Genomic DNA, 27,123 nt, shown 5'->3' with positions numbered 1-27,123 from the left:
ATTACTATATTGTTATGGTATTTTAATTAAAATAGTAGCTCATTATACTTGTCCATTAATTATTCCCTTTTTTTAATTCCCAAATAGAATTCCCCGTCAACTTCGTCGTTGGAGAATCCCGTCAAGACTCCTCATCTTATTTATCCATCTTGGTTTCATAATTTTATTTTTATAATATTTTTTTTCTTTCTCTTATTATTTGTTTCTTTTTTTTCAGTACCTACTAGTTTTCCTCTCCCTCTTTTACAAGATTTTTGCCTAACTAGGATTACCATACAAAGCTTTTTGTGCACCGTTGCAGATTCTCATACAAGATTCCTAAAGTTTTGCTCTAATTTTTCATACTATGTTTGTTACTCGCAGCACCTTTCCCATACATTTACACAGATTCATCCATTTTTGGGGAGGATTTAATTTGGTAAGAAAATTAGAACCCCCTTTGATTTCTCTGTTGAAATTTGAACGAAATCTTTGCCTCAACTTCTACCTATAAATAACATGCTCTTGAACTGATTAGGAGCAGGGGCGGCCCGATGGTAAGGCAAGTCGAGCAATTGCTTGAGGCCCCATATCCATTGGGGCCAAAATTTTCTAATATTAAATAGATAATTTTTTAAAAAGAATATCTAATATATCAAAGAAAAAATACATTTTTCATGAAAAAGGAAATAAGAGATAATTTGATAATATGAATAATTACTTTTGGGATTCAACCCTAAACTTTAGCTGTGAATAAATTTCTTGCCTCCTTTATACACTATCATCATTATCATGAGACACATATTACTTTGATTACTTTGTCTTTCTTTACAAGTCCACTATCTCATAAAACATTCCGTCAAGTAAGATAGCAAAAAACAATTGCAACCCTTTTTTGTCAAGCTTTCCCGGCATTGCACCAAAAATATTGATTATAAATAAATTATCCTAGTCAAGAAATCGATTATAAATAAATTAATAATAATTTTACATCTAAAAAAACTAAAAAAATAAACTTTAAATAAAATTTTACTAAATGAGTTTTTTAATACCGAAAAATTTAGGGTCCCTCGTTGAAATTTGGCTTTAGGCCCCAAACACCGTTGGGCCGCCCCTGATTGGGAGATCACTTTCACCATTGTTATTCACTACCCCTATAACACTTTTCAGTGAGATACATTATAATCATGGTTTCTCAGGTTTTGCTGTGCCGACTGTAAGCCGAGACAAAGTTTGTTTCTTTTCATTCCACTTTATATAACTAGTACCCGAAACCCTCAGAGGTTCTTGTGATTTTTGAAGTCTCAAGGATCAGGTTATCTTTCTTGTTGCTGCTGCGATTGTTTGGCTTATTTTCTGTCGAAAACTCTGCTCGCGAGCTATTTATTTGGATTTTTGGTTTTCTTATTAATTAATTCGGCACTTGGCGAACTGGTTAGTTTTCGTGAACAACGCATTATGATTCTTTCGTATGCTAGTTGTTGTTAGAAGACTAGTAATCTTCTTTAATCTTCGTTCCTTTTTACCTTCTTTTGCGTGTTATTCACACTTGGTTCCTTTGAAATGCATACCAAATTAAAGCTCAGGTACGTCTCTTAACCTCTGTAAGTGCACAATCCGGTGTGCTTAAACATGTTATCTTCCATAAGCAATTAATCTTTAATTGTCTAGGAGCATATCTATAGGATATTAATCTTTAGACATCATGCCTATAAAAGACTAATCTAGACAACTCGCAATCAATAACCTACAATGTTTGAAGCCCTGTTATAACTATCCGTTGTTTAGGTTGAATGATTAAAGAACCTTAGTTAATTGCTAGAGATCCTGCCTTTAGGAATCAAAGGCAAATGAAGTCGACAATCTATTTGTGGCAAAGTCTAATTCCATTCTGAAGTTTATCTGCAACTATTTGTATTTCGTTCTAAACTCATTCCCTTTTCCATAAGCATATTTAAAATCTGGAGTTTTCTTTTATGTTGGTTTTTTTACAAATTTGAGGTTAGCTTTGCAAATGTTTTGGCGGTTTGGCCTTATCATTTAGTTAAGTTTTTCTTTACCAGTATACTTGTCGCATTTGTCTTTATAATTTTTTAATGAGTAATATTTTACTTGTGACATATGAGTTGCCTTTACAAATAATCAGTCATGCTTACTATTTTAAAAACGTCCTTTTAAAATACTTGTTTTCAGTTAAATTTGCTTCAACTTATTTCAATCTTGAATATTATATCAAATAACTTAGTTTATTTTAAGAGCCCATATAACTGTTCATTTTACTAATTATTTAATAAATTCGGAGGCCAACATGAGCCATTTCTTGCCTTATATGCTATATGGTCGAGTCTTTACCTATTTGCCTTATGTGACGCTTAGCTAAATCAAATGTAGTAACCTTAGCTTTTATTTGGGTCTAGAACTTCCTTTTAGATAGTGTCCAACGCCTCCTGGACTATAGGAATGGGACAGGTAGACCTATTAAGACACGATTTAGAATCAACTAGTGCGCTTTAGGTAACAACTTAAAGATAGTAACGAGGGTAGCAGACATGATACACAAATTGTCCGAATAGCCATTGCACTTTTGGCTATAAAAGTCTTAGCATGTTTTGCACGGGAGTTGATCTATTAAGCGTAAAAAGTTAGGTCACCCTTTAACTATTTAACTGGTCATCCTTATATATTTCATTTGTGGGGATAGCTGGATTTAATTTTATTTATTTTAGTATGTTTCCAATGGTAATTTATGTAACAGTCATTACATAATAGAAGAGGTTTTACCTACCTTCAAATAGTAGCTTTATTTCTTCGTTCCTTGTGATGCCTATTATTTATAACTTATAAGTATTGCTGCCTAAGGTCCTTGAAACTGTTTCGTTCTTTGTTATCATTCAAATTGTTTGTTTTACTTTCTTTATCACTTACTATAATTAGTAATTGATGTGTATGTTTAACCGGTTAGTCATTTTTAATAATTATTCAATTGGTATGATCAATCACTTAGTCTTATAAATAATCTCACATAGTTTAAAATTCGGCCGGGAACCACAATTGTGGACCTCGAAGAGTGACTAACACCTTCTCTTCGAGGTAATTTGAACCCTTATCTGATCTTTGGTAACGCAGACTAGTTAAATCAGAGCTATCTTCAAATAGGTGCCCTAACGCACCTTATAAATCGTTAGGTGACGACTCTCTCTTTTAATACCCATTTGAAAGAGTTGTCACATGTCGAAACCCGCTTTCGCGAGGAAATGGGGCGCGACAGCGACGTATATGCGAGGTGACGAGTGTATATGCATTGTCCATGGGGTAAGCATGCGGGTAGAATTTACCTTATTTGCACAATGTTATTTCATTCACTATACCTTCCATGCCTTTAAGATAGATAACTTATTCCTTGACTATTCACTTTCAGGTTATTTCTTACATTGAATTGTTGCGATATTGGGTATTAAGCATGCGAAACTTGTAATTTGTTGTTAGATCTAATTGGGGTAAGTTTCTCGTGTGACGAGTGGAGTTCAATACTACTATTGAAGTGAATTTTCTTCCCACCTTGCTTGCTATTTGTGATGTTGTTGTTGCTTGGTGATGAAAAGTGAAGAGCATGAAGGTGTTGTCATTCCTCATTGGTATATTGATATCATTGATTGAGTGAATGTGAGAATAAAAGCATAAAGGGTGATATCATGCACATGCTTATTTATCATGAGATGTTAAAGCACGAAGGGTGATGTCGTGCATATGCATTTTTATTATGACCGCGTGAGGAAGAGAGTAAAAGCACGAAAGATGATTTCGTGCACTTGCATTTATGTTATATGGTGAGGATGAGAGTAAAATCATTAAGAGTGATGCCGTGCAATTTATTGATTTTATTGTTTTGACTTGATAATTGAAATGTGAACTTGACCTGATGGTTTCGGTTCTTATTTTGAAAGAGGTTAGCTTGGTGATTCTTACTTATTTTTTCCGCTTATTGTCCCTTTATATATATCCCTACCGTGTTGTTACTTTTGATTGATTGAGATTTTGGATCGTGACATGAAATCAGGAGAAGGATCCACATCTTTAATACTTTTTTTTTAAGGTTGAAACTTTAAACACTTGAGAATGGTTTATAACCTCCATGGCAGCTACTTCTTGCTTCAATTTCTCCATGTCTAACTTAACAAAATACAATGACGACCCTAATTTTCGGATTGCATTTATAGGTAAATCTGGGAAAACATCATCTTCCCGCTCCCAATACCCACACGAAAAAATCTGTCAACAATATGAAATCACACTTAAGACTAAAAGCTTATATGTTACACAATTATTTCACCAAAATTATGTAACAAAAATTTTAAACTTTATAACAACAACAACAACAACTAACCTTAGGCTTAGGGCATTTATAGAACTTCCTTCAAGGATTAGAAATAGTTGTGGAAGTTAAGTGGCTGGCTATCATACCACAGTGGCACCTAATCTGAGACGAAGAACTTCCTTGAGACATTGTATGCTTTGGAATAGGTTAATCGCTGGAGACAAGAACGAGTGAATCTAGTTTCGGGAGCATGCCTTACTCTAATAGGGGGCGTAGAGTTTCTAAATGAAGGCAAGCGCAACTATATATGTAATATCCTAGCTGTCAGCAAGGCAGGTCCGCTATAAAGCCTATCGGCCAGAAAGTCCTTAAGAACGAGAAAGCCGACTAAAAGTGAACCAAAAGCAAGGCAGACAAGGAGAGAATAGAGGAGAAATTTTAATTTTTGAACTAAATCCTAGATGTTACAGCTATGGTGGTGTTAGGAAGAAGAAGACATTAATATGAAGGATGGGTTGATTTATTTAAAGGAAAAAAAAGTCAGTAATCTCTAACGTGGCTTTCAGGTGGCTTTTTAATTGACACGGTGGACAGCCGTTTAAAATATGGGCAGTTTTATCAAGTTTTGGTAACGGTAGGCTTCTAGGTAAACTGATAGTATAACGGAGGATAATCCTATACTATTTATCAAGATAGAGGGGTATATTAGTCCCTTTTCCCAGAATGATGGATAACGAAGAAGGCGTTGTTTCGTGGTTGTGACATCAGTGAGTTTAAAGAAATTGTCACTCCACATAAATCTAAGATTGTTTTAGGAGAGGTATTAGCTCCACTATAAACAAGATTAGGAGTATAAGAAATTACTCTAAAATTAAGGTGTGTAAATAATTTTTTCAAACAAGTCTAATAACTTTATTTATTTTTTCAAAAAAAAAAAGTGAACTCTTGGTGTCCAAGCAAAATTATTCTTAAGGGCCAAAGGCACTGAACCAGATAGTCAAAGGGCTACACTATTTGAACTATTCCTCTTAGATGAGAAGAAATATATATATGATCCTCTAGTCCAATTTAACAAGCAAATATTCAACATTTCTGATATAAAAAAAAAGTGAATTCGAAAAGAATAAATTGAAAAAATTGGGAATAGCCTGGTTCCGTTTAATGTTAAGTTACTTTTCAAAATATAATGCAAAACAGAATATCAATAAATCTAAAATTCAAATCTTACTTTTTACTTTTACAAAAAAAAAAAAAAAACATAAAAAAATAATATGAGGACAAAATCTCCATATGCTCCTTTTGAATTTTGAATTTGCTGCTCAAAATAGAGAAAAATGACAAAGATAGTCACTTATGTTTAGGGTAGATTTAAGATAGCCCTTTATATATATGTTTTTGTAGTTTGGTCCTTTAATTTACTCAAAAGTAAGCCTTTTCAGTTTTCATCAACTACTAAACAAGCTTTGTGGGTTAGATTTCACGACAACTGTGCAAAAAGGGATTTAGCGGGAATCCACATTTTTTTGGTACAATTTTTGCAATCTCGTCTATTTTTGGTATATTTTAAAATTTTAATGCAATTTTTTGAGGTGTAATTTTTGTTATTTTTTTCTATCTTTTGCGTCTAGTGTAGTTTTTTGTGTTGCAGTATGTAGGATTTTATGATACTTTATGGAGTTTCTCGACAGATTTTTTTCTCATAGTGCCCATCAAATCTAATAGATAGAGTGTGTGTAATATTTGATGCAGACCAAAAGTGCTCACTTTCTATAAATTCAAATGACCAAAACTACTCAGGACATATTTAAGAGACCCTAAACATAAGGGACCATTTTTGTCATTTTCTTTCTCAAAATGTATTAGGTTGATAGTTTTATTACCATGAAAATAAATATACTTTGATAGTTACAACAATAATTACAGTGAGGCATTTATAATGATCAATATATACTTTCTTCAATCCATTTTAGTTGTCATGTTTCTCTTTTACAAGTTCCTTGAAAAAACTATTAGCAAGAAGGGGTTTGGCGGCAACTATACCCTTATTAAATCTTCACATTTAGGTTTTCAATAGTGTATAGTCAATATTTTCTTACTTTTAAGAACAATTAATATTAAGGACAAAATGAAAAAAAAAATAGTTAATTCTATCTTGATTTTCTTAAATGACAAGTAGTTTGGACTAGTTATTTTCAATAACCATATCAAGTAAAATGGTCGATTCCGTTTTAATTGGTTATGAGCCACAACAAATTGAAAGCCATTCTTTAAAGCCAATAGTTAATAGTGTGTATGATTAAGGAGATGCACGCACTTTTTATTTTCTGTCCGATGTTCGATATTGGTTTAGGATTCCACAAAGCTCAATTCACGCTGGGAATCCCGCTTTAGGGTGTAATGCGCTCCTACCAAAGGCTACTTCGTAATTATAGCTCGAACGTGAAGCCTTTAATTAAAAATGAAAAAATACGTACTATTCAACCACAATCTATGGTGATACTAAACTTGTTATAATTCTAATATAGTTGTCTAAACAAACGAGCCAAAGAAAAGGCTGGAAGACAAATGGAATGGACCAATCCTATAAACAATTAAGGATTTTTTAAGCGTTAGAGATAAGAGTCAATATATACAGCCCCTAAAAGTTGGCTTCAGTTTTCATTTTAGCACTTCAGCTAAGGTCATTACCTATTGAATACTTAACTCTAACAAAAATGTACCTATTGAACACGAATGTTGACATGATATAGTATGTGAAATCACACCCTCTTTTGAGAGCGTGGAAAGGAAAAGCAAAGAAAATAATTTTTTTAATTTTAGATTTTTATCTTCTCTCCTTAATTTTAATTTTTGAGTTTAATTAGAAAATAATTTTTTGTTGTCATCACCTTTAGGACAGCTCCCCCGATAGCCACAGCCTCCGACATCAACTCCATCTTCTTTGGTTTGGAGTTTTAATTTTATTTTAGAGTTGGATTCCTTCACTGAATTGACTTTATTCATCGTTTTGCTACCTAAGAATCTAATTTGAGGAGAGAATTTTGACTTCCATTGGAGCATCGAGCTTGAATTAAAAAAAAACATATCTGAAAATTTTGAGTAGAAATTAGTTGGTTGTTATAGATTCTAGCTGGAAACATTTGTTAGAATCTGAATCTAAAATTTGAGTGCATTTTTGAGCTGGTTCGAATTGGATTCTTGGGTCAAATATTTCAGAGCCGCTCGGCGAGGAAGATGACCTGAGTTTCCTTAAGTTCGAGTCTGTTTGATCAAATTAATTACTGAATTTTATTCTAATTGTCATTCAGCGTCTATAGTTACATTTGAGTTCGATAGGAGATATATAGGCTGAGATCGGATTAACAGAAACCTAAGTAAAATTGAAGAACACCAACTTAGTTTATTTTAATTTGTTATTGGTTTATTCAGATAAATTGTAGTTGCTTCTATTCGTTATTTGGAGAAGATGGGGCAAGAAAAATTTGGCTAGTGAGGAGTTGGGGATGACGGCGGTAAGGACTGCACAGGGTTGGGGACGATGCAGGCAGAAAAATTTTCTTTTCTTTTATTTTCTTTTTTTCCCTTAGATTTTAGCTTTTTCTTGTCTTTGTTGACATGTCATTTTATCATTGGTCTTGTTTGCCAAGTAGATAACAACTGATATTCACGCATCAAAGATGATTTGGGATTATCAAAGTTGTGTTTAATAGGTACACTTTTGTTAGAGTTGAAGTATTCAATGGGTAATAGCCTTAGTTAAAGTGTCAAAATGAAAATTGAAGCAAATGTTAAGGGGCTACGTATATATTTGGCCTTTATTGATCTTTCAATAACTGAATATTTTTCCAAGTATTGAGGTAAGACTCGGTCCTAGTTTATCAATTTTCGAGTAAAATCTAATTGGATTGTTACTTTTACCAAAAGTTAAGGGTAAGAGCAGTGATGCTCAGCTAAGATTCAATAGCAATCGAGAACTAAACTATACGGTGACCCCCAACAAATAAAGCAGAATAAAGTTTATGAAAAAGAGAGTATAAAATATCTTGTTTTAATGTATTCCCCTGAATTCTTTATGCTTTAATAGTGGGAGAGAGAACGAAAAGAGATTCACTCACAAAAAAGTTTTCCCATTAGACTCCCAGTTACTTTTTTTGTTTGGCTCCTAAATCAATCCAATTACTCTCAATTAACTACTTTTATACTTCTCCACTTCTAAACTTCGTAGATGAAACACAGAATAGACGCTTTACTTATTTAGTTTTGATATTTCGGTCTCCATATTTCACGAAATTTCAACAAGACACTTAATCTTGTACAAATTAATTTTTTTAAACCCTTTTGACCGGCATTTGTTTTGCTGAATGAGAGAGTGTGTGATCACACGCTCCCAAAAGCAAGTGATTGATTAATTCTGATTAAAAAATATTAAAAATAAATAAAAGAAAAGAAAAGAAATGTAATGCCAAACAATTTTCTTCTCCCCCCTACCCTGGCCCATTCGATTCTTCCGTCACCACCATAACATCAAGAGCTTCAGCAATGTTTTTCTTCTCCGCCAATGAATTTTCATTACTATCTTCTTTTCGTGCTTGCCCATTTAATTTCTCTCAGATTTGTAAAAAGAAAAACTTATTGAAATATCTATTAATCAAGGTGATTATTAACCATAGTTTCTTAGCAGACAAATCTTTTTTTCATAGCGTGTTTCTTTCTCTCTTTTTGGGTGGGAGAAGGAGATGTTCGTTTTAAGAGGTGGACGTATTTGGTATTTGTGGAATTGAGATTTAGTGTTGTGAAAGTTAGAATTTCGTAGGCACTTCACTAAAATTTGAAGGAGAATCCCACCTCAAACAACTCCAAGCCATTAATCCTCTCCCCTTTTTGAAAATACAAGATTAATAATACCATCCATGGTCGCTATTTTCAGCAATCAAAACCAACTAGAACTCCGGTGAAAATGGGGATCTATGGTGAGAAAGAGAAAGGAAAAAGGAGGGTCGCCATAGTGAGTCTTTTCCAGCAAAGCCCCCTCGAGATTCAAGGTGATCTCCTGAATGTTCGATATTCCAAGGATCTATGATGTTGCTTGCTGGTCATGGACCCTGATTCGTTTGTTGTCTGGGTTTTGAGAGGGTGATGTGAAGGTAAAGAAGAGGAGAGGTAGGTGGAGGAGGGAGAGATGAAATGTGATAAAGAGAGGAGGAAGGTTTGAGATACTTTCTTTTTTTGTTGGAGAAAATGAGATGGAATTGGATTTTTTTATCAAAAATGATACTCCATCGGTTTCGTGATTTGACTGTCACATAGTTTAAGAAAAGAAATAAGATTTTTAAACTTATGAGGTAAAATGAGACACATATATTTTGCATAAAACTAATTTGTCTTCAAATAGGGAAATGAGTCATTCTTTTTGACACATACTAAAAAGAAATAATTTCACATAAATTGAAACGGAAGAAATATTTTCATGTCAGGGCAAGTGAGCAGCACACATTGTCGGCGGTGTTTAAAACTTATGTTTTGGTCGAGTACAAGTGTCTCGTTGAAACTTCGTGGAGTAACGGAAAACAAGTAGAGGCATCTATTAGGATATTCTGCCTAGATGAAAAGACAATTGAAAACAAGGACTTGAGGAAAAAAAATTAAAAAGTTCAAAGTTTTTCAACTACATTTTACTTCATAACTTCTAGCATCGTACAGAAATAAACAATTGAAAATAAAACTTCAAGAAAAGCTCTTAACAGAAAAGTTCTAAGCTTTTGCAATGATACTGTTGCTAGTGCGATACTGTACCAAAGGACGCTCCTATATTTGATTTCCTCATTCTACAACTATTCCGAATTCCCGAGTCTATTTTCAATGAGGAAATGCAGTAATACAGAAGAAAAGAAACAAAGAACAGTTTTAGGCCATCTGCGGCAATCCAACTGCATAGTCTCACACAATTTAGCATTGATTGAAAATGCAATATAACAAGAGAACATCTCACAGGCCTATAGGCCAATTATAACATGTAGTATGTCTTATTTAAAGACGGAGTATTAGCACACAATGTAAAAAACCAGGTGAAGTTGATATTATAAGTAAGACACTTGTTTACTTCCACTTCTTGAATTTGCCTCCGAACATCCCGCCTTTGCCATGCTTTCCGTGCTTGAATTTCCCATGCTTGCCATGCTTAAACTTGCCTCCATAATGACCGCCTCCATAATGACCGCCTCCATGTCCATAGTGAGCAGCACCGTGTCCCATGTGAGATCCACTTCCGTGTGCCAGGTGATGAGCACCATAGGCAGCAGCTGCAGCTGCAGCACCTCCGGCTAACATCGCCCCCATGCCCCCATGACCTGAAATGTAACAAGCAACAAAAGGGCAAAAAATACCATCAACAATGAAAGAAAATGTCAAAAAGTATTTGGTCACAAAGAGCTATCTATTATGAAGCACACCTAGAATTGTATGTACTCTGCTTCAGTGCTCACAATATATAAACTGTTCTTTCCATATTTGTGCATCTAATTGTAAAAGAGATCCAAAGAAATTTAACTAGACAAATCCAACATATTGTGCACTTGCTATAGTTACAGCTTTCTATTATTCATTGGGGCCTAAATAAATCAGTTCCAAAGATAATACCTGATTGGTGTGGAGGAGCGTGGTGACCACCAGCGGGAGGATATCCTTGTGGAGGATATCCTGCAGGTGGGTATCCTCCTCCCTGTGGAGGATAACCCTGAGGAGGATATCCTTGAGGAGGATACCCTTGATGCGGAGGGTAAGCACCAGGCGGCGGAGGGTACTGCCCCGGTGGATATCCATGACCAGAAGAATGACCAGTCATACCGGGTATAAGATGGGAAAAGAGTCCCTTATCAGACCCATCCTGTCCACCTCCCATATTTCACTACTAGTACCTGTTACATGTCAAACATATTACAACAATGTCAAATTCAAAATAAAATGAAATTTGCAGAAGATAGAGAATATGACCCACAAGGAAATCAAATTGTAAATCCCTTTCAACTTTGAAACCTATAATGCTTTATGAAACATCAATCAGTCCAAGACAGAGTATGTGCAGCCACTAGCTTTGAGCTCATATCAGGATACAAGATAGCACACAACGGTTATAGAAAAAGGGTCACATGATACACAGTAAGCACTCTAAAACACATGAAAAGGGTGGACAATAAAACATGATAAGCTACTATTAGGGAAAAAGGGGGGGGGGGGGTGACGATAGCTAAAAAAGTAGGTGAAAATGTAAAATTTAACACGACAAGTTATAACCAAAATTGCAGGAAGCCAGCAAATATGTTCTGAGCCAGAGCAAGTGCAAGAAACAGGAGGAGGGTAGGCATTAACATTTTTTTGTGTGGATTTCTAGGCAGTACCATTCTCTCCATCAAATTCAAAACTCAGATCCATCATATTTGATTAAATTTTCAGATCACCTTTAGGAAAACCAAGCCAACACCTCTTAAAGACTAGAAAAGCAAAGGTTACATGACTATTTCCTGGCCACACTTTTGTCGCACACATCAAAAAGACAAAAATCCCATAAAACAGGTCTCTACTCCTTTACACAAATTCATGCAAAAGGACAGTAATCATCTTCTAAAGAATCCAAATTCAGTTTCAGAATAGCACAATTCTCAACCCAAAAGCAGAAAAAAACGAATAGTCGAAGTTGATCTATCTAATCATTATTTGGTGATCATACAACAAACAAAAGCTCAAGAAATCAAAATGGTGGGACCAAACCCTCTGATCTCCATTTGACCAAACGCAAATCAAGAAAATATCAAACACAAGGGTATAAAAGATCAAACTTGTAAAAAAGAAAACAGATGTTATGTTTCAGAGTCGTGATCAACTGGGTAATTCAGATCCAATTTGATCATTCATGTATGACTTAACAAAGCAATATACAGAAGTAAAAAGGGAAGAAGGGTTCTTACAGATTTTCTTTGTTGAGCGAACGTTAAGCAAAGTTTTTCGAATGAAGATTTCCAAAGAGTGGATATGGTCTTTGAGTATTTATTAGTGGAAGATATTTAATTTATTCCACGCGTTACTTAAACGCGTACATGACGTGTCTACTTTCGATAAGGAAACGGCCAAAATATGGAAAATCTTAGCAGTTGTTGTGACTTGTGGCCTGTGGGGTCCTTCTTCTACACCGAATCAAAATATTCTTTTTCATTTATCTTTTCAATTTTTCCTATTTTGGAAAAACCAAAAAAATACAAAGCCGTTCTTTTTCTTCTGAATAGCACATGCTTCTTTACATTTATATGCCGATACTTTCGTATCATCCATTCCAAACTGTATTTATAAATTAAGAAATATATATAAGCTTATATATATATATATATATATATATATATATATATATCCATCTATTATTCTGATATGTATTATATTACAAGTTTTAAAAACTTATAACACAAAATGTTGTACTCCGATCCAAGTGTATTTAAGATTATAAATTTCAGAAAATTTCATTATTTTTCTCCGTGTACAGACAAACTTTGGCAAATATAATTAATTGAAACGGATGAATTAATTGAAAACTTGATAAAAATAATACTCCCTCCGTTCTATAATAAGTGATCATTTTACCTTTTTTATTTTGGTCCAAAATAAGTGTTCTTTTACATAATCAAGAAGGAATTAATTTTATTTTTCCAAAATTTGTCCTTATTTACATATTCTAATGTGTCAAGATACAATTAATTAAGGTTAATTTAGTAAATACATCTTTATTTTTTAGGAGTTCGTATTTCCTTAATGGGTATACCAAATGTAAAATGATCACTTATTGTGATCCCGGAGAGTAATTAAGCTACTATATTATTATACTCAACTACACTGATGGTGTACAAATCATTACACCATTAATTTATGTATGTGACCTAAATTGTTTTCCGCGCGTATATAAAAGAAGGAAAACAAAAACTCAAGAAGTACTCTATAGACCATATCACCATAAGATGTAGGAATCGTACCATCATGTTGTCTTTGTCTAAGTTATAATTTTTTCTGGCTGCAAATGTGACTAATACTTTAGTACATGTATTGGCCACTTGGGCCATATTATTCAAACTCATTTTGAAACACTTTAATGTTGCAAAATTTCAAGGAAAAATGAGTCAATAAACTACAAGACGTGTACTATTCATTGTTGGGAACAATAGTACAAGAATTCATCTAGTTTGAATTTGAATTGCAAAATGAGGATGATATACACAGAAACTGAAGTGGTTATTTCCACTTCTTGAATTTCTTGCCAAACTTCTTGCCACCCTTAAACTTGCCATGCTTGAATTTTCCATGTCCATAATAGCCGCCGCCCCGTCCATGACTTGCAGCACCATGTGCTGCACCGTACGCAGCCGCCGCTGCGGCTATGCTTCCAGTTACTAATCCCATGCCTCCATGCCCTAAAATGTGACATCCAACTTAGTACAAACCAAAAATTACTATATATGATTTGATATAGTGTAATAATACAAACCTATGTACTAATTAACTATGGTCTCCAAACAAAAAAAAAACTTGTGAGTTTAAAAATGTCACGTAACTAGTGAAGATTGGTACCTGCATGGTGTGGAGGAGGGTAACCCACAGGAGGATACCCTTGTGGAGGATATCCACCGGCTGGTGGATACCCTTGTGGAGAATATCCACCAGCCGGTGGATATCCTGGTGCAGGAGGATAACCGGCCGGTGGATATCCTGGTGCAGGAGGATATCCTTGAAGAGGTGGATACACTTGCGAAGGATTAACTCCTGGATATGCTTGTGGAGGGTAAGCTCCGGGTTGTGGAGGATATTGCCCTGGATAACCATATTGACCTAGATGTTTATTTTTTCCGCCTCCCATTCTTCACGAATACCTAATTTTGACAAAACTATTACTTAATGAAATCAAACGGTAGATTTGGAATCAATTTATTGAAAAGGATATGATGCATTCTTTACATGATTAATGAGTTATGAGCAAAATAGCATGTTGTATAGATGAACAACAATAACACCAATTTAATTCGTATGGATGGTCTGGATGACATTTTATTGTTTAGGAAGTCAAAGGAAAAGTGTTATACACGAAATTAAACTTAATTGTAAAAACTTTAGTACGAAGATTTTGAAATGAGTAGTAGTTAATTATTATTTTTAAATCTTATAACTTCCGTGTGATTTGATTCCTAGTAAAATTAAGAAGCCTAAGCTCACAACTTTCAAGCTATCTAAACGCTAAGAAATACAAGGAAGTTGTCTTATGCTTCCTCTTTCATTTTCTGTCAATCGAAGGAATTGAAGATCTTAATCCAACATAAACAAGGGAAAAAAATATATATGCATTGCCAACCATGAAAAATCAAGAAGTTTAATTTGATGTTTAAAATGGCAAAAAACAAGACGGGAAAACGAAAAAGTGTATAAGGTAAAACAATCAGAAATCTGAACTTCAAGGTTTTATGATATGGCCAGATATATTCAACTTCTTAAATTAAAAGTAATGAAACAAATATAACATTTTGCAGAAAATGCCTAAGGGGCGCAGGAAAACCAAAGATTTGGAGTTCATAGTTCTTACAGGTTCTCCTTGCAGTTTCTTGGAGAGAAGAATGGAAGACAAGATGAAACACAATAGTATGATGGATGAAAATTTATAGCTTATTTTACTTGGCTAATTAATATATTGAGTGGTTGTGCAATACGATAAACATATTAACCAATGATTTCATTTCCAATTGTAGAGAATTAGGAATACATTGAGTAGTTATAGTTTGTTTTACTTGGGTGATCGATACGATCATTAAATATTGAGGTAATTTTTGGTTGGCTCACTTGGTTAATCACTAAATATTGAGTGGTTTTGGTTTACATACAACAAACAGAGTGACCAATGATTTTCTTTCTAAATCAATGAAATAGAAAAATATACATATATATTAGTAACCGAAAGGTTTTAACTAACACTTTAAATTGAGACCGTTTTTACTTTTTAACTTCAGCAATATTGTAATTTCAAATTTATACGTAGCCTGATCAGGATTGCGTCTAGCATTTAAGGTTCATCCAGACCTAATAGCTATGGCTCTAACTACATATATGTGCTAAAAGAATTTATTAAACAAATATAAAAAATAGATTATGAACCCAGTAAATCAAATAAATTATGGTCAAATTTTAAACTCGAAATCATAATATCCAAATCCTGGATCTACTTTTGAGTGTGATCCTGTGGAACAGAGGGCATATCCAAGATTTTTAGACGATAAATGCACTTTTACAAAGAAGTGGATCTAGTATTTACGTTTGATTGATTCAACCTTCAGGTTCTGACCATGTACTTTAAAATTTCAAATTATATATATATATATATATATATACACACACTTGGTATCGTAGATGTCGGAATCAGTTAAACCCACTGAGGAATTAGTTTGCTTAGCTATGAGATTAAGATACCATGTCCCTTTGATAAGGTGTCAGCCTTCTGGTTCTTTTGATGAGAGATTAATTTATTGCATGCATAAATGCATGTGGCTTTACGTGATGGAATGGACAACGCAGTAGAGGAATATACCTTTTGATCGTCTGTGCTAATATTAAAGAAGGAAAACTACTACAATAACATCAACTAACGATTTTCCCCCTGGATCTATCTCCAGGTGATTATGAGTCACATTTTGGGTATTTAATGATAAGAGAGTAGCTTATTAGAAATATTAGGTGAAAACCAAACTTGGTAATACTTAATTTAGCGATCTAAAATTACAAGACAGCTAGAATGTCATCATCATTAGAGCCAAAAGCTTTAGCAATACACATGAGCAGTGGAATCAACAAAAACGCAAAGCAGCTTCTAGTTCCTTCTCGTCATCACAGTTATATCCCAATAAATAAGCTCGAGCTGAAACAGAAAAAAAAGGAGAAAAAACATGAATAAAAGGAGATGAGCAATCAACAAGCCAAAAGGAAAAATTGATACAAAGGTATATACCAAAACGACCCGATCCCATGAATGGCTCCGCTTCATCTGTAGTGCCACCTTGTTGCTGCTCCTATTATAAACGTAAAACTAGCTAACGATATAGTACTATATTATATACTTGTACTGAGCACATTATCACAGAGAGGAGATGCTACTATCCGTTCAAGGATGTATTTACAACAGACACCATACAAGCACAAGGTGCAAATAGAAAATACGCAAGATGCATTATACATTCTCAAATCAAAATCAGGCATGAACACGCTTCACATAGACTAAAAATCACAAAATATGCATGAGAGAAATTACATCCCACAATAAGATGAGAGGTGCCTACTCACACTCCGGAGAAAATAATCCAACCTAATTAAAGACCACTAATAAGACTAGGTTTTACAGTCAAGGAGACAGTTGACCTACTTCTCATTCCATCCTGCATAGCTGTTGTATTCTAGCTGTATGTTAACATCGGTGCAACAGCTTTACATTTTTAGTAAAAATAAGTGCAATTCCATATATGAACAGTGTACTTTATCCACCACAACCACCAAACAAGTAAGCTTTGGTGCATTACAACAACTGATTTTGCGGAAAATGCAGCGAATATTTTACCAATGCAAGAAGTTCCAAAACCACAGAAAACATAGGCTTTGAAGTTTATCTTTTATTTTGCTGCAGTTAATTCCAAGTTGCATTAGAATAAGCAGTAAACTGTTTCTATTTTCACCCTTTCTACATGGAACAAGGAATTTTGCTTCGCTCATAAACTTCGGTTCTTTCAGAAATGACACTACAAGTTACTTGTTTCTTACCCCATCTTGTTCCATTTCGGAAGGTGACAACATCCTTTCAAAACAGTGACCTGAAATGGTACACACCAGAAGACCATTTGTAGGATCAGGTACAACTTCCCTACATGTGTCATCACAAACTGCACATGCACACATAAAAGAGAACCAATAAGCGACAGTAGGTCAAGGTCAAATACACAGGAATCTCATTGTATATATCTAACGACTAAGTTGCACCTAAGCAACCCATTTCTTACCATGAACGTGTCCAGTTTTCTCACAAACATATACATCTCCTATTTGATAGTAATTGCACGTCTCCCCAGAGAACGAATGATCAATCACCACTTTATCACCCAGACCTTTGCTTTTATTCCACATAGAGACTTGATCAGCAACTGTTTTATCAAGAATTATTCGGTCATCATTCATCTGTACATTAAAGCCAAAAACTATGGTAACTATTCATAAGACCACATACAACTAGACGGAAATCAAAATGTAGGGTGTTAAGGTTTATTTAAGTGATCATTTTTTCGCTATTTATGTCTTGTTTTCACTGGGAAAAAAGAAAAGTGAAGGCATTGTTCACGTATGAAATAAAGGGAAAGGTCTCTTGGACGATTTACAGCCATAAATCAGGGATATAAATTATGAATTTATTTGTAACTGCCCAGACCCAGACTCAAATGCAATATTGTGAAGTCTCTAAAAAGACCTCCAGTCACCTGAGAAGGAAGAGGAGCTTGGCTTCTTTTTGCTGTCTGCATTTGGATATAATACTCCTTAAATTCCTTAGGAGTATTCCTGACAAACTCCATCATATCCTCAGCATCACGCTGTTTGAAAAAGTATTCAATTTGACCCAAATTAATTTAAATTTGAGGATACATCAAATTAGTAAATCAAAAACACACTTAATGCTAATATATACACACTACAGCAAAATAAAATTAATGAAACATCCCAGATGCCTCACTTAAGTATCTCGTCAATTGATCCTTTTTCTGAATTAGATAAAATCATAACTATCAAAGTCCACGGTATTTATCATATCCTTCCATTCATGATGACAGGCAAGGGCGGCCCGTCCATAAAGCGGGTAAAGCAATTGCTTTAGGCCCCACATTTATGGGGGGCCCATTTTTTAGTTATATCTATATTATATATATAAATTAAAAAATATATAAAATGAAACGGGAAGTGAGTCCACAACTTTCTCAAAGTTTGCAAAGTGAACACAAGCAGAACGTGTGCACTGTGCATTGTGCAATTGTGCACTGTGCACTAATACTCTAATAGTTATGCCATTATATTATATATTATACTTTGTTCTTACTCACAAAACTTTGTTGAGCAAAGTGAAGACAAGTAGACAACTTGTGCAATGTGCACTAATAACTATGACACTATATTATATTTTATACTTTGTTTTTACTTCATTTTTCAACGGTTCAACTTATACCTAACGTGAGTAACACTATACCACTATATTATATTTTTATACTTTGTTCTTCATTCTTCAATTAATCACACTCCATTCTTCATTCTTCAATAGCCAAAGATCAAAGCTTTATTTTGGATCTTCAGACTTCAGAGTTCAGTGTATTGATTCAAGAAATAGTGGAGTGTTTTTGTTTGTTCTATTTTCATGATTCAAGTCTTACAAGTTACAACAAGCATACTCGAACAGAAAATTTAATTTCATATCAAGCTATCCGTTTTTTAACCAGGTTCTATTATTCTATCTTTTATTATTTTCTCATCTAAAATTTAATATTTTGTTATTTAGTGCATTTTTAGATTATTTATTATTATTAGAAGATAAGTATGTCAAATAGAAAGTGTGAATCTGGTTATGAAAAACTCAAGAAAAAAAGAAGAATTCAAAATCTAATACAATCTCAAAAAGGTGCTCTTGACAAATTTTTATTGAATAATAAAAATCTTGAATCAGAAAAGTTGGGAGAGTGTTCTCTAGATGACCAAGTTAGTAATTCAGTTGAGTTAGATAATTCGAAAATTAATAATATTCAAGTAGAAAAAGAACAAGTAAGTGACAAGCCGGAAATAGATCCTCAAAATAATACATTGATGCCTATGAATGAAATAAATAATTCAACTCATATAAATATATATGATCCTAGTCAATGGACTAATATAGATACAAAGTTGAGAGATCTATTGGTAGAAAATGGGCCAATTAGAATAATTGACACAAATTTTCCGAATGATACATTTTCAAGACATTTTTCTACTACACATTATATTCAAAAATTGGTGAATGGTGAAAGACATGATAGAAGATGGTTAGTTTATTCTAAAGACTTAGATAAAGTATTTTGTTTTTGTTGTAAGTTGTTTAGTTTGAGTTCCGGAACTTGTAGTAGTAAACTAGCTAGTGAAGGTAGTAATGATTGGAGAAATATTAGTACTAAGCTCAAAACTCATGAAACAACAAATGAACATATTATTAACATGGCTGCATGGATTGATTTAGAAATAAGACTGCAAAAAGATAAAACAATCGATAAAGATGTTCAAGAACAAATCAATAGAGATAGAGAGCATTGGAAAAATGTATTGTCAAGAATTATTGCCGTGATCAAAACTCTTGGAAAAAATAATTTAGCATTTAGAGGAAAAAATGAAAAGATATATCAAGAGAATAATGGAAATTTTTTAAGTTTAATTGAAATGATTTCAGAATTTGACCCTGTCATGCAAGAACATATTCGACGAATTAAGCATGATGAAATTCATAGTCATTACCTTGGGCATAGAATACAAAATGAATTGATAAACTTATTGACAAGTGAAATTAAGAATAAAAAATTATAGAAGCAAAATATTTCTCTATCATACTTGATTGTACTCCAGATACAAGTCATCAAGAACAAATGTCTTTTATACTGCGGAGTGTGGATATTTCGGCAACTCCAATAAAAATTAATGAATATTTTTTAGAATTTTTAAAAGTAGATGATACAAGCGGAAAAGGTCTTTTTGAAGTTATTATAGATGAAATAAAAAATATTGGACTTGATATTGATAATTTAAGAGGGCAAGGATATGATAATGGGTCAAATATGAAGGGAAAACATCAAGGAGTGCAAAAAAGACTTCTTGATGTAAATCCTAGATCATTTTATACACCATGTGGTTGTCATAATCTAAATTTGTTACTTTGTGATATGGCTAATTCTTGTACAAAAGCTATATCATTTTTTGGAGTGGTACAACGTATATATTCACTATTTTCATCTTCTACTAAGCGATGGAAAGTATTAAAGGATAGTGTACCTAGTCTAACTCTTAAATCATTGTCACAAACTCGTTGGGAAAGTCGTATTGAAAGTATTAAAGCAATAAGATTTCAAACTCCAAAAATAAGAGATGCTTTATTGAAATTAGTAGAAATTAGTGATGATCCAAAAACTAAAAGTGAAGCTAATTCCTTAGTAACATATGAACTCGAAAATTTTGAATTTTTATTGGGTATGACTATTTGGTATGATATATTATTTGTTGTTAATTCAGTTAGCAAAAGTATGCAGTCAAAAGACATGCATATTGATGTTGCCATACATCAATTAAAAGGTTTGATTTCTTTTTTTAACAAATATAGAGAAGAAGGATTTGTAACTGCTATGATTTCTGCCAAAGAAATTGCATTTGAAATGAATATTGAATCCAAATTTCGTAAGAAACGTGTGATATCTAGGAAGAAATTTTTTGATGAGAATGTTGCTAATGAAATCTCAAAGTCTCTTGAAGAGTCCTTTAGAGTTGATTACTTTTTATACATTGTAGACAAGGCTATTGTTTCACTTCAAAATAGATTTGAACAATTTGAAGCATATGAAAATATTTTTGGTTTTCTATTTAGTGGTAAAAAACTAAGATCACTAAATGATGGAAATTTAAAAACACATTGCCTTAATCTTGAATTTTTCTTAAAGCATAATAATCAATCCGATATTGATGGTTTAGATTTATTTTCTGAGTTGAAAGTATTAAGGGAAATAGTACAAGTAGAAGATAATAGTTTAATCGATATACTCAATCAAATAAAGAGACTTGATTCTTTTCCAAATGCCTATATTGCTTATAGAATAATGTTAACAATTCCAGTTACCGTTGCTTCAGCGGGAAGAAGTTTTTCAAAATTAAAATTGATAAAATCTTACCTAAGATCAACAATGTCTCAAGAGAGATTAAATGGGTTAGCTATATTGTCAATTGAGAAAGACTTATTAGGAGAAATTGATTATAAGAAAATTATTAGTAACTTTGCATCTAAAAAATCTAGAAAAATTGACTTCAAATAATAATAAAAAAATTAAAACATTAAGGCCCCTCATTAAAATTTGGCTTTAGGCCCCAAAATACGTCGGGCCGCCCCTGATGACAGGAATGAGACGACAGTTCCCCTTGCACTTCCCAGATATAATTTTACTATGTCCCTTCATAACCTTGATAAAAGTACATAAAAGTATGCTCTCTCTAACACTTTTATCTACTTAATTATATTATGCCTCAACATGTCTCCTTACGTTTGAACCTAACTCTTTTTTTTTCCAGGAGCCGGCCCTTTGGGCCAACCACAGCCTTCGAAACTCGGGGATAAAGGCCCACCCTCTAGCTTTCTCCACTTAAAAACCAGAGTTAGTTCGCTTGGTGCAAGGCTCGAACTTGTGACCTAAAGCACAAGTCGCTCAACCTTTGCCAATTGTACTAACCCCTGGGGGTGTACCTAATTCTTTTTCATGGGACAAACATGTGAAATTATTTTTAGTTTTTTTTTTAAGGTTGTGAGATTTGAACATAGAATCTCTTGCTTGCTTTGTTATAAAGAAAATGCATTTTCCTCTAACTCAACTCCAAAATCTAGCTCATGATGTGAGAATTGTCCAAAAATATATAAGGCGACAACAATAAATTTCCTCAACCAAGCCACACCTAGGGTTGGATATCTGGAGCGTGAACAATATAACATGAGGGCCTAATATTTGGTAAACCAGGAATAGTGATAAGTTTGGCTCAGATACCATGTTGAAGTAATTGATTATTTAGCTAAAAACTTAAAACGGTTAGAGAGAGCACATTTTTAACTACTTATTTATATTATGCCTCAACGAGGATAAACTTTCTCTAAACAAATTCAAGTTTTTAATTTTTACTCTCAAACTTAGAACTACTCACAATGATAGATTTTTGGGACGAATATATGCTTAATATAGCTAATGATCAAAAAAGTAAACTAGAATTTATGTAGGAGTAATTTCATATATGGTCATTGAACTTTGAAAAGCAGTAAAGTCACAGAATTATTTTTTATCACATTAAAGTAACTAAAATTTACCCACTATAATAATAGAGTCACTAAACTTTACCCACTATAATGGTAAGAAATTATCTTTAGACAAAGAATAGTATTGTGATCTAATGTCAAAGTTAGTAAAGTTTAGCGACCATACGATGACATTAACCCACTACATAGTTGTAATGCTTACTCAATGACAATTGGATCATACATTTTGAACAGGAGGATACCTGGATGTAAAGTTTCTTCCAGGCACATTCTCGTGGCTTTCTTGTTGGGAGCAGCAGACCCCATCGCATGCAGTACCTGAATTTATTAATCAACAACAACATACTCAGTATTATCCCACACTGTGGGGTCTGGGGAGGGTAGTGTGTACGCAGACCTCGAAATTTACGACGTTTGCTATAAATGTCAAATAAATGTCTGTAAATGATTTGTGACATTTATGTGACTCAAAATGACATTTAAAAAATGTCGTCGTAGGTCTATTTTCTTGTAGTGTAATCATCATCAATAAATTTAAATGAAAAATTGAGCTTCACAAATATGCTTCTCATAGAGAATGAATAAGTAAATGAATGAAAGGTCTTTTAACGCAAAGGTAGTTATGGTTCACGCATAGCAATTTCTATCTGTTAGGGTTGGCAAATGATTGGATGTTTAAAACACACACCCATTTAGAGGGAGATGTGGAAAAGTGGGAGACAAAGGGAGAGGACGCAAGGTGCAGAATACTTACAGCCAGCGCCACAGGGATTCATCAGAAGCAGCAAAATTTAAGAACTTGCAGACCAATGAACATGCCACAAGATCCTGCTAGATTTTACATAAAACAGATAATGTTTAAGACAACAGAAAATCAAAACAGAAATGCACATCGAAACCATAAATGGCTCTAGCCCTCTGCACCCTATCTGTTCTCTTGCTTTCAAATGTATATATTTTGACAAGCAGTTTGGACAAAGCGAAAAAAAATTAACAGCAAAAATAACCTCCGGTGAAAGGAACTTGAGGATGTGACAGAGCAATTCTGGAGGGACTTTGCTGAGAATCCCAGTCTCTATCCTACTTGGAACCTGCCTCATGTTGCTGCTTGTACTGGCACCACTGTTATTATTATTATCCATGATATTCAGACTCATCCTTGGAGGTGAAGATGCACAATCAACTTCAGCTTCAACTTCAACTGGTGGTGACAAAGATGGAGATGATAATAATGCATTCACCTTTTCCTCCTTGTCTTCCTCCTCCTCCTCAACTTTCATTACCTTTGCTTCCCTCTTCTCTTCCTCCTCCTCTTCCTCTTGCTCCTGCTTCTCTTTTCGCTCTATCTCATCCTCATCCTCATCCTCATCCTCCACAACTCTCATTTTCTTTGTTACTCTCTCCTCCTCTCCATCAAAGTGCTTACTTTTCCTCTTCACATCACCTTCATCCAAGATATCCTCTACCATCTCATCCTCCTGAAACAGAAGAACCATTCACCAAATTCCAATTAAGTGCATTCACACATTCTTTTGTAGCAAAAGATCAGATGCAAACCAGACAGTCATTCATACGTGAATTTGACTAAGAAAATGAAATGAAATATCCTCCAACTCTTCCACCATAAAGAGAAGACGAACACTAAAGTTCCAGATATTATCCCCAGAAAAACAATGATTTTTGCACATGCACGACGCCAGGGGCGGATCTATGTAGTTGATTTGGGGTGCCACGCCACCCGATCGCTCGGATAAATTTTTACATATGTACTGGTATTTTACATTGAAAAGATAAGATATAAAAAGCTTGGCACCCGAAGTGCAAAATTGACTCCATGTGCCATGGCTAAATTGCTGAACCTCCAAGCTAAGGACGCAAGATCGAATCCCATTAGTTTTCAAAGTGAGTTCCCTTATCTGTGTTCGTGCCTATTCCGTTTTCTTTCATTTCTTTCTCAATTTTAATTCTTTTTAAATTTATGCATCTTTGTATGTCCTCTCTTTATACAACCCTATTTTATTATGTATTAAATTGTATTTTTCCTTTCGTTTTTCCAAAATCTTCAAAATTTTGTTTGAATGTGATCTTTATTATTTTCTCTTTTTATCCATATAATGTTATTCCCTGATTTCCAAAATTTTCTAAAATGATGGCATCGATACACATAATATTAATCTAGTCATTGAAGATTGAAGGAGTGTATTTGCTAATTTAGAAGTTTGTTTTTATTTTATATTTTTAATCACATTATTCAATAGAATTTAAATCGATAGAATTATATTGAGTTGGACCAAACTTATTCAATTTGGTGATCACTTATTTATTTGTGCACCAAAAATCTTGTAAATCAAAATAAATTAATTTAAAGTGGATCGAACCAACCAAATCGAATCGATTCAAGACGGATTGAACCGACTAAATGTATACTCTAATCCAATCTCCTTCACTAATGATAGACAATGGCACCCGCAGTTATAAAATCCTAGATCCGCCTCTGACGACGCACCATACAAGTTACTAGTCTACTAGGCACATAATCACCCTTTTGCCTAATTTTGCCCATAGAAAAGAACCATTTTCCTCAACTCATGGCTGATGCAACAAGGAAAAAAATGTGAAATCTTGAAACCAATTGAGAAAAACACAAAAATCCTAAAAAGACATGAATTTTCCTCATGTGTTTTACTAGCAGCTGATAATTAAAAAATGAATGGAATCTTCCTCATGTTTTCCCATCTACAAGTTTACTATTGATCTTTATCATTCTTTTGTAATTAAAAATGAAAATAAAATGAAGGGGAAACATAGTTCACAACTATCTCTTCTATTCAATTAATTATATTTCATCTTAAGAAAAACTTAATTGCAGCTGAAAAATCAAGTCTTTCGTTCTTCCCTATTTCTCTTGGTAATTAAAAAAAATTAACCCAAAATTCCCTATTTTTCTCTAATAAGTATCCAATTTATTTTTCCATTCTTCTTGTTACCTCAAAAAACCCTAATCATAGAGAAACAACATTCGGATCTTGACCTGATCCGTAAAAAATCTATTTTAAAATTGATTATCAAAAACACAATTCTGAAAGTAAATTAGTAGAATGAGAATGTAAAATTTCAGAGAATTTACCTGATCGGAGAGAGCGAAGATCTCCGATTCGAGGAATTGAGCAAGAGGCTCATCTTCATCGTCGAATATTGCCATGAGTTGACCGGAAAATGAACTCGGTGACCGGAATAACGTCGGCCGATCTACGCCGTAGATTGAATCGAGGTCTCATCGACGCAAAATGAGATCTGGAAATTTGCGTCGCTTGAGGAAGATATCGGGTCGGGTAGGATCCGAAAATGTTGGGTCGGTGAAGAATGATTCGTGCGTCGGAGCAAATATGTGAAGGTTACGCGCTACTAAGGAGCGTGAAGGCAGAACTTTTTTATTTTTATTTATTTATTTTGGATGGATTTTTTTTTGTGTTTTGCTTTTTCTTCCTTGAGAAATGGTTGCCAAAAGCCAATATGTGTTATAAATATAGTATTTATTTACGGTGTATGTCTATCTTTTAGAGAGATTTTAAAGTTTGTTATTTTGTGGTTAAGTCATTTTTTTCCTATAAATAAAGAGGTTGTATTCTATTGTAATTCATTCTAAAAATCAATAAGAATTTTCTCTTTATTTTTCTCTGCAATACTCTTCTTCGTTTATTGTTTTATAACACGTTATCAGCACGAGACTCTAACCAATTGAGTAGAGGGCGATTGTTTTAATTTGTAGACATACTATTAATTAGTTGTCTAATGTTTGAGAAATTAAACCACTCGTGGAGAGAAGATATAGGAATTTGCGTGAGGCTATTGCGTGAATGCATTGATATTCCTATATTATGCATCTGCTTTGGTCATCGGGCTTTGGGATACGTGCATGATGCTCAACTTGTATATAATATTGATCATAATGATTGTCAATTGTTCCATAAACTTCCTTCAGGAATATTTTCTGGATTTGAGGTAAATATTTTACCTTATTTTCTCTTTTAAATTCTTGAAATTCTATAAGTTAATTAAATACAAGCAAAGACAATAAATTTTGATTATAACTCTAGTAGAGTTTGTAAGAAAATTTTTAGGTCTTGCCATGATCAAATTCATGTACGATTGTGAGCACAAGAAGTGGAAATCCGTCCAATTGAATTTCCTTCATTCTCGTTTCCTTAAGAGAATGTAGTAGCAGTATGTGATAAGTCCGAAAGAACACAATTATTACCATGAAAGTATCAATGGATGTGGACGTGACAATACATGAAATTATAATCGTCATCATTATGGTAATGAAAACAGTAAAAATTCTCAAAATAATCCTTCACTCTATGAAGGTAATATTTGTCATCGATTTGAATGTGAACGTGATTTATGAATAAATATTTATTCTTGGAAGAATATGAACGTGGTAGTGGCAATGAATATACCACATTCACCTCAAGAAGAAGATTCGAGATAAAATAAGAAAATAATTTCGTTATTATTGTATGAATGGTCATTGATCACGTACCTATTGTAATTATGACAAAATATTATGGCAATGTGATTATTAAAGGGCAAAAATTATGAAAGCAACATATATTACCTATAATGATTTTGATCATGACCATAATGATTATAACTTTTTTCTTGAAAGAGATATTCACATATGGATGTTGATGAATATGTAATAGTACAAAAT

The 27,123-nt window shown here is 33.6% G+C and overlaps 3 protein-coding genes and 1 pseudogene across 4 annotated transcripts; 1 reads left to right on the top strand and 3 right to left on the bottom strand.

Annotated features, from left to right (window-relative positions):
- Positions 1 to 10,196: 10,196 nt before the first annotated feature.
- On the bottom strand, positions 10,197 to 12,407 carry LOC107824084 (glycine-rich protein A3). The gene is made up of 3 exons (XM_016650807.2): positions 12,256 to 12,407; positions 10,931 to 11,208; positions 10,197 to 10,641 (listed from the first exon to the last, which is right to left on the bottom strand). Exons 2-3 carry the CDS (start codon positions 11,190 to 11,192, stop codon positions 10,391 to 10,393), a joined length of 513 nt encoding a protein of 170 aa, XP_016506293.1. The 5' UTR covers positions 11,193 to 11,208; positions 12,256 to 12,407; the 3' UTR covers positions 10,197 to 10,390.
- A 1,038-nt stretch (positions 12,408 to 13,445) lies between these two features.
- LOC107824085 (uncharacterized) lies at positions 13,446 to 15,005 on the bottom strand. 2 transcript variants are annotated; one of them, XM_016650808.2, is made up of 3 exons: positions 14,901 to 15,005; positions 13,898 to 14,196; positions 13,446 to 13,740 (listed from the first exon to the last, which is right to left on the bottom strand). In XM_016650808.2, the coding sequence occupies exons 2-3, from the start codon at positions 14,181 to 14,183 to the stop codon at positions 13,562 to 13,564; spliced, it is 465 nt and encodes a 154-aa protein (XP_016506294.1). In that variant the 5' UTR covers positions 14,184 to 14,196; positions 14,901 to 15,005; the 3' UTR covers positions 13,446 to 13,561. The 2 variants fall into 2 exon arrangements, with proteins under 2 accessions (XP_016506294.1, XP_016506295.1); XM_016650809.2 differs by having other exon boundaries at positions 13,898 to 14,211; positions 14,901 to 14,969.
- A 1,036-nt stretch (positions 15,006 to 16,041) lies between these two features.
- Positions 16,042 to 25,816, bottom strand: LOC107824083 (F-box protein SKIP31). The gene is made up of 9 exons (XM_016650805.2): positions 25,537 to 25,816; positions 23,417 to 23,887; positions 23,164 to 23,237; positions 22,652 to 22,727; positions 17,824 to 17,934; positions 17,353 to 17,527; positions 17,117 to 17,235; positions 16,314 to 16,374; positions 16,042 to 16,223 (listed from the first exon to the last, which is right to left on the bottom strand). Exons 1-9 carry the CDS (start codon positions 25,609 to 25,611, stop codon positions 16,153 to 16,155), a joined length of 1,233 nt encoding a protein of 410 aa, XP_016506291.1. The 5' UTR covers positions 25,612 to 25,816; the 3' UTR covers positions 16,042 to 16,152.
- Positions 18,856 to 21,499, top strand: LOC142177487 (uncharacterized; annotated as a pseudogene).
- Positions 25,817 to 27,123: the final 1,307 nt, after the last annotated feature.

The sequence above is a fragment of the Nicotiana tabacum genome, chromosome 23, assembly GCF_000715075.1.
Source record: "Nicotiana tabacum cultivar K326 chromosome 23, ASM71507v2, whole genome shotgun sequence".
NCBI classification, from domain to species: domain Eukaryota; kingdom Viridiplantae; phylum Streptophyta; class Magnoliopsida; order Solanales; family Solanaceae; genus Nicotiana; species Nicotiana tabacum.
This window is presented reverse-complemented; position numbering and strand designations above follow the sequence as displayed.

Excerpts from the sequence above, each read along its gene's own strand:
- LOC107824084 (XM_016650807.2), bottom strand. The coding sequence starts at position 11,192 with ATGGGAGGTGGACAGGATGGGTCTGATAAGGGACTCTTTTCCCATCTT. Across the intron at positions 10,642-10,930 it reads CGCTCCTCCACACCAATCAG|GTCATGGGGGCATGGGGGCG; the intron begins GTATTATCTTTG and ends GTTACATTTCAG.
- LOC107824085 (XM_016650808.2), bottom strand. The coding sequence starts at position 14,183 with ATGGGAGGCGGAAAAAATAAACATCTAGGTCAATATGGTTATCCAGGG. Across the intron at positions 13,741-13,897 it reads CCCTCCTCCACACCATGCAG|GGCATGGAGGCATGGGATTA; the intron begins GTACCAATCTTC and ends GTCACATTTTAG.
- LOC107824083 (XM_016650805.2), bottom strand. The coding sequence starts at position 25,611 with ATGGCAATATTCGACGATGAAGATGAGCCTCTTGCTCAATTCCTCGAA. Across the intron at positions 16,375-17,116 it reads CCGAAATGGAACAAGATGGG|GAGCAGCAACAAGGTGGCAC; the intron begins GTAAGAAACAAG and ends CGTTTATAATAG. Across the intron at positions 16,224-16,313 it reads CATGGGATCGGGTCGTTTTG|CTCGAGCTTATTTATTGGGA; the intron begins GTATATACCTTT and ends TTTCTGTTTCAG.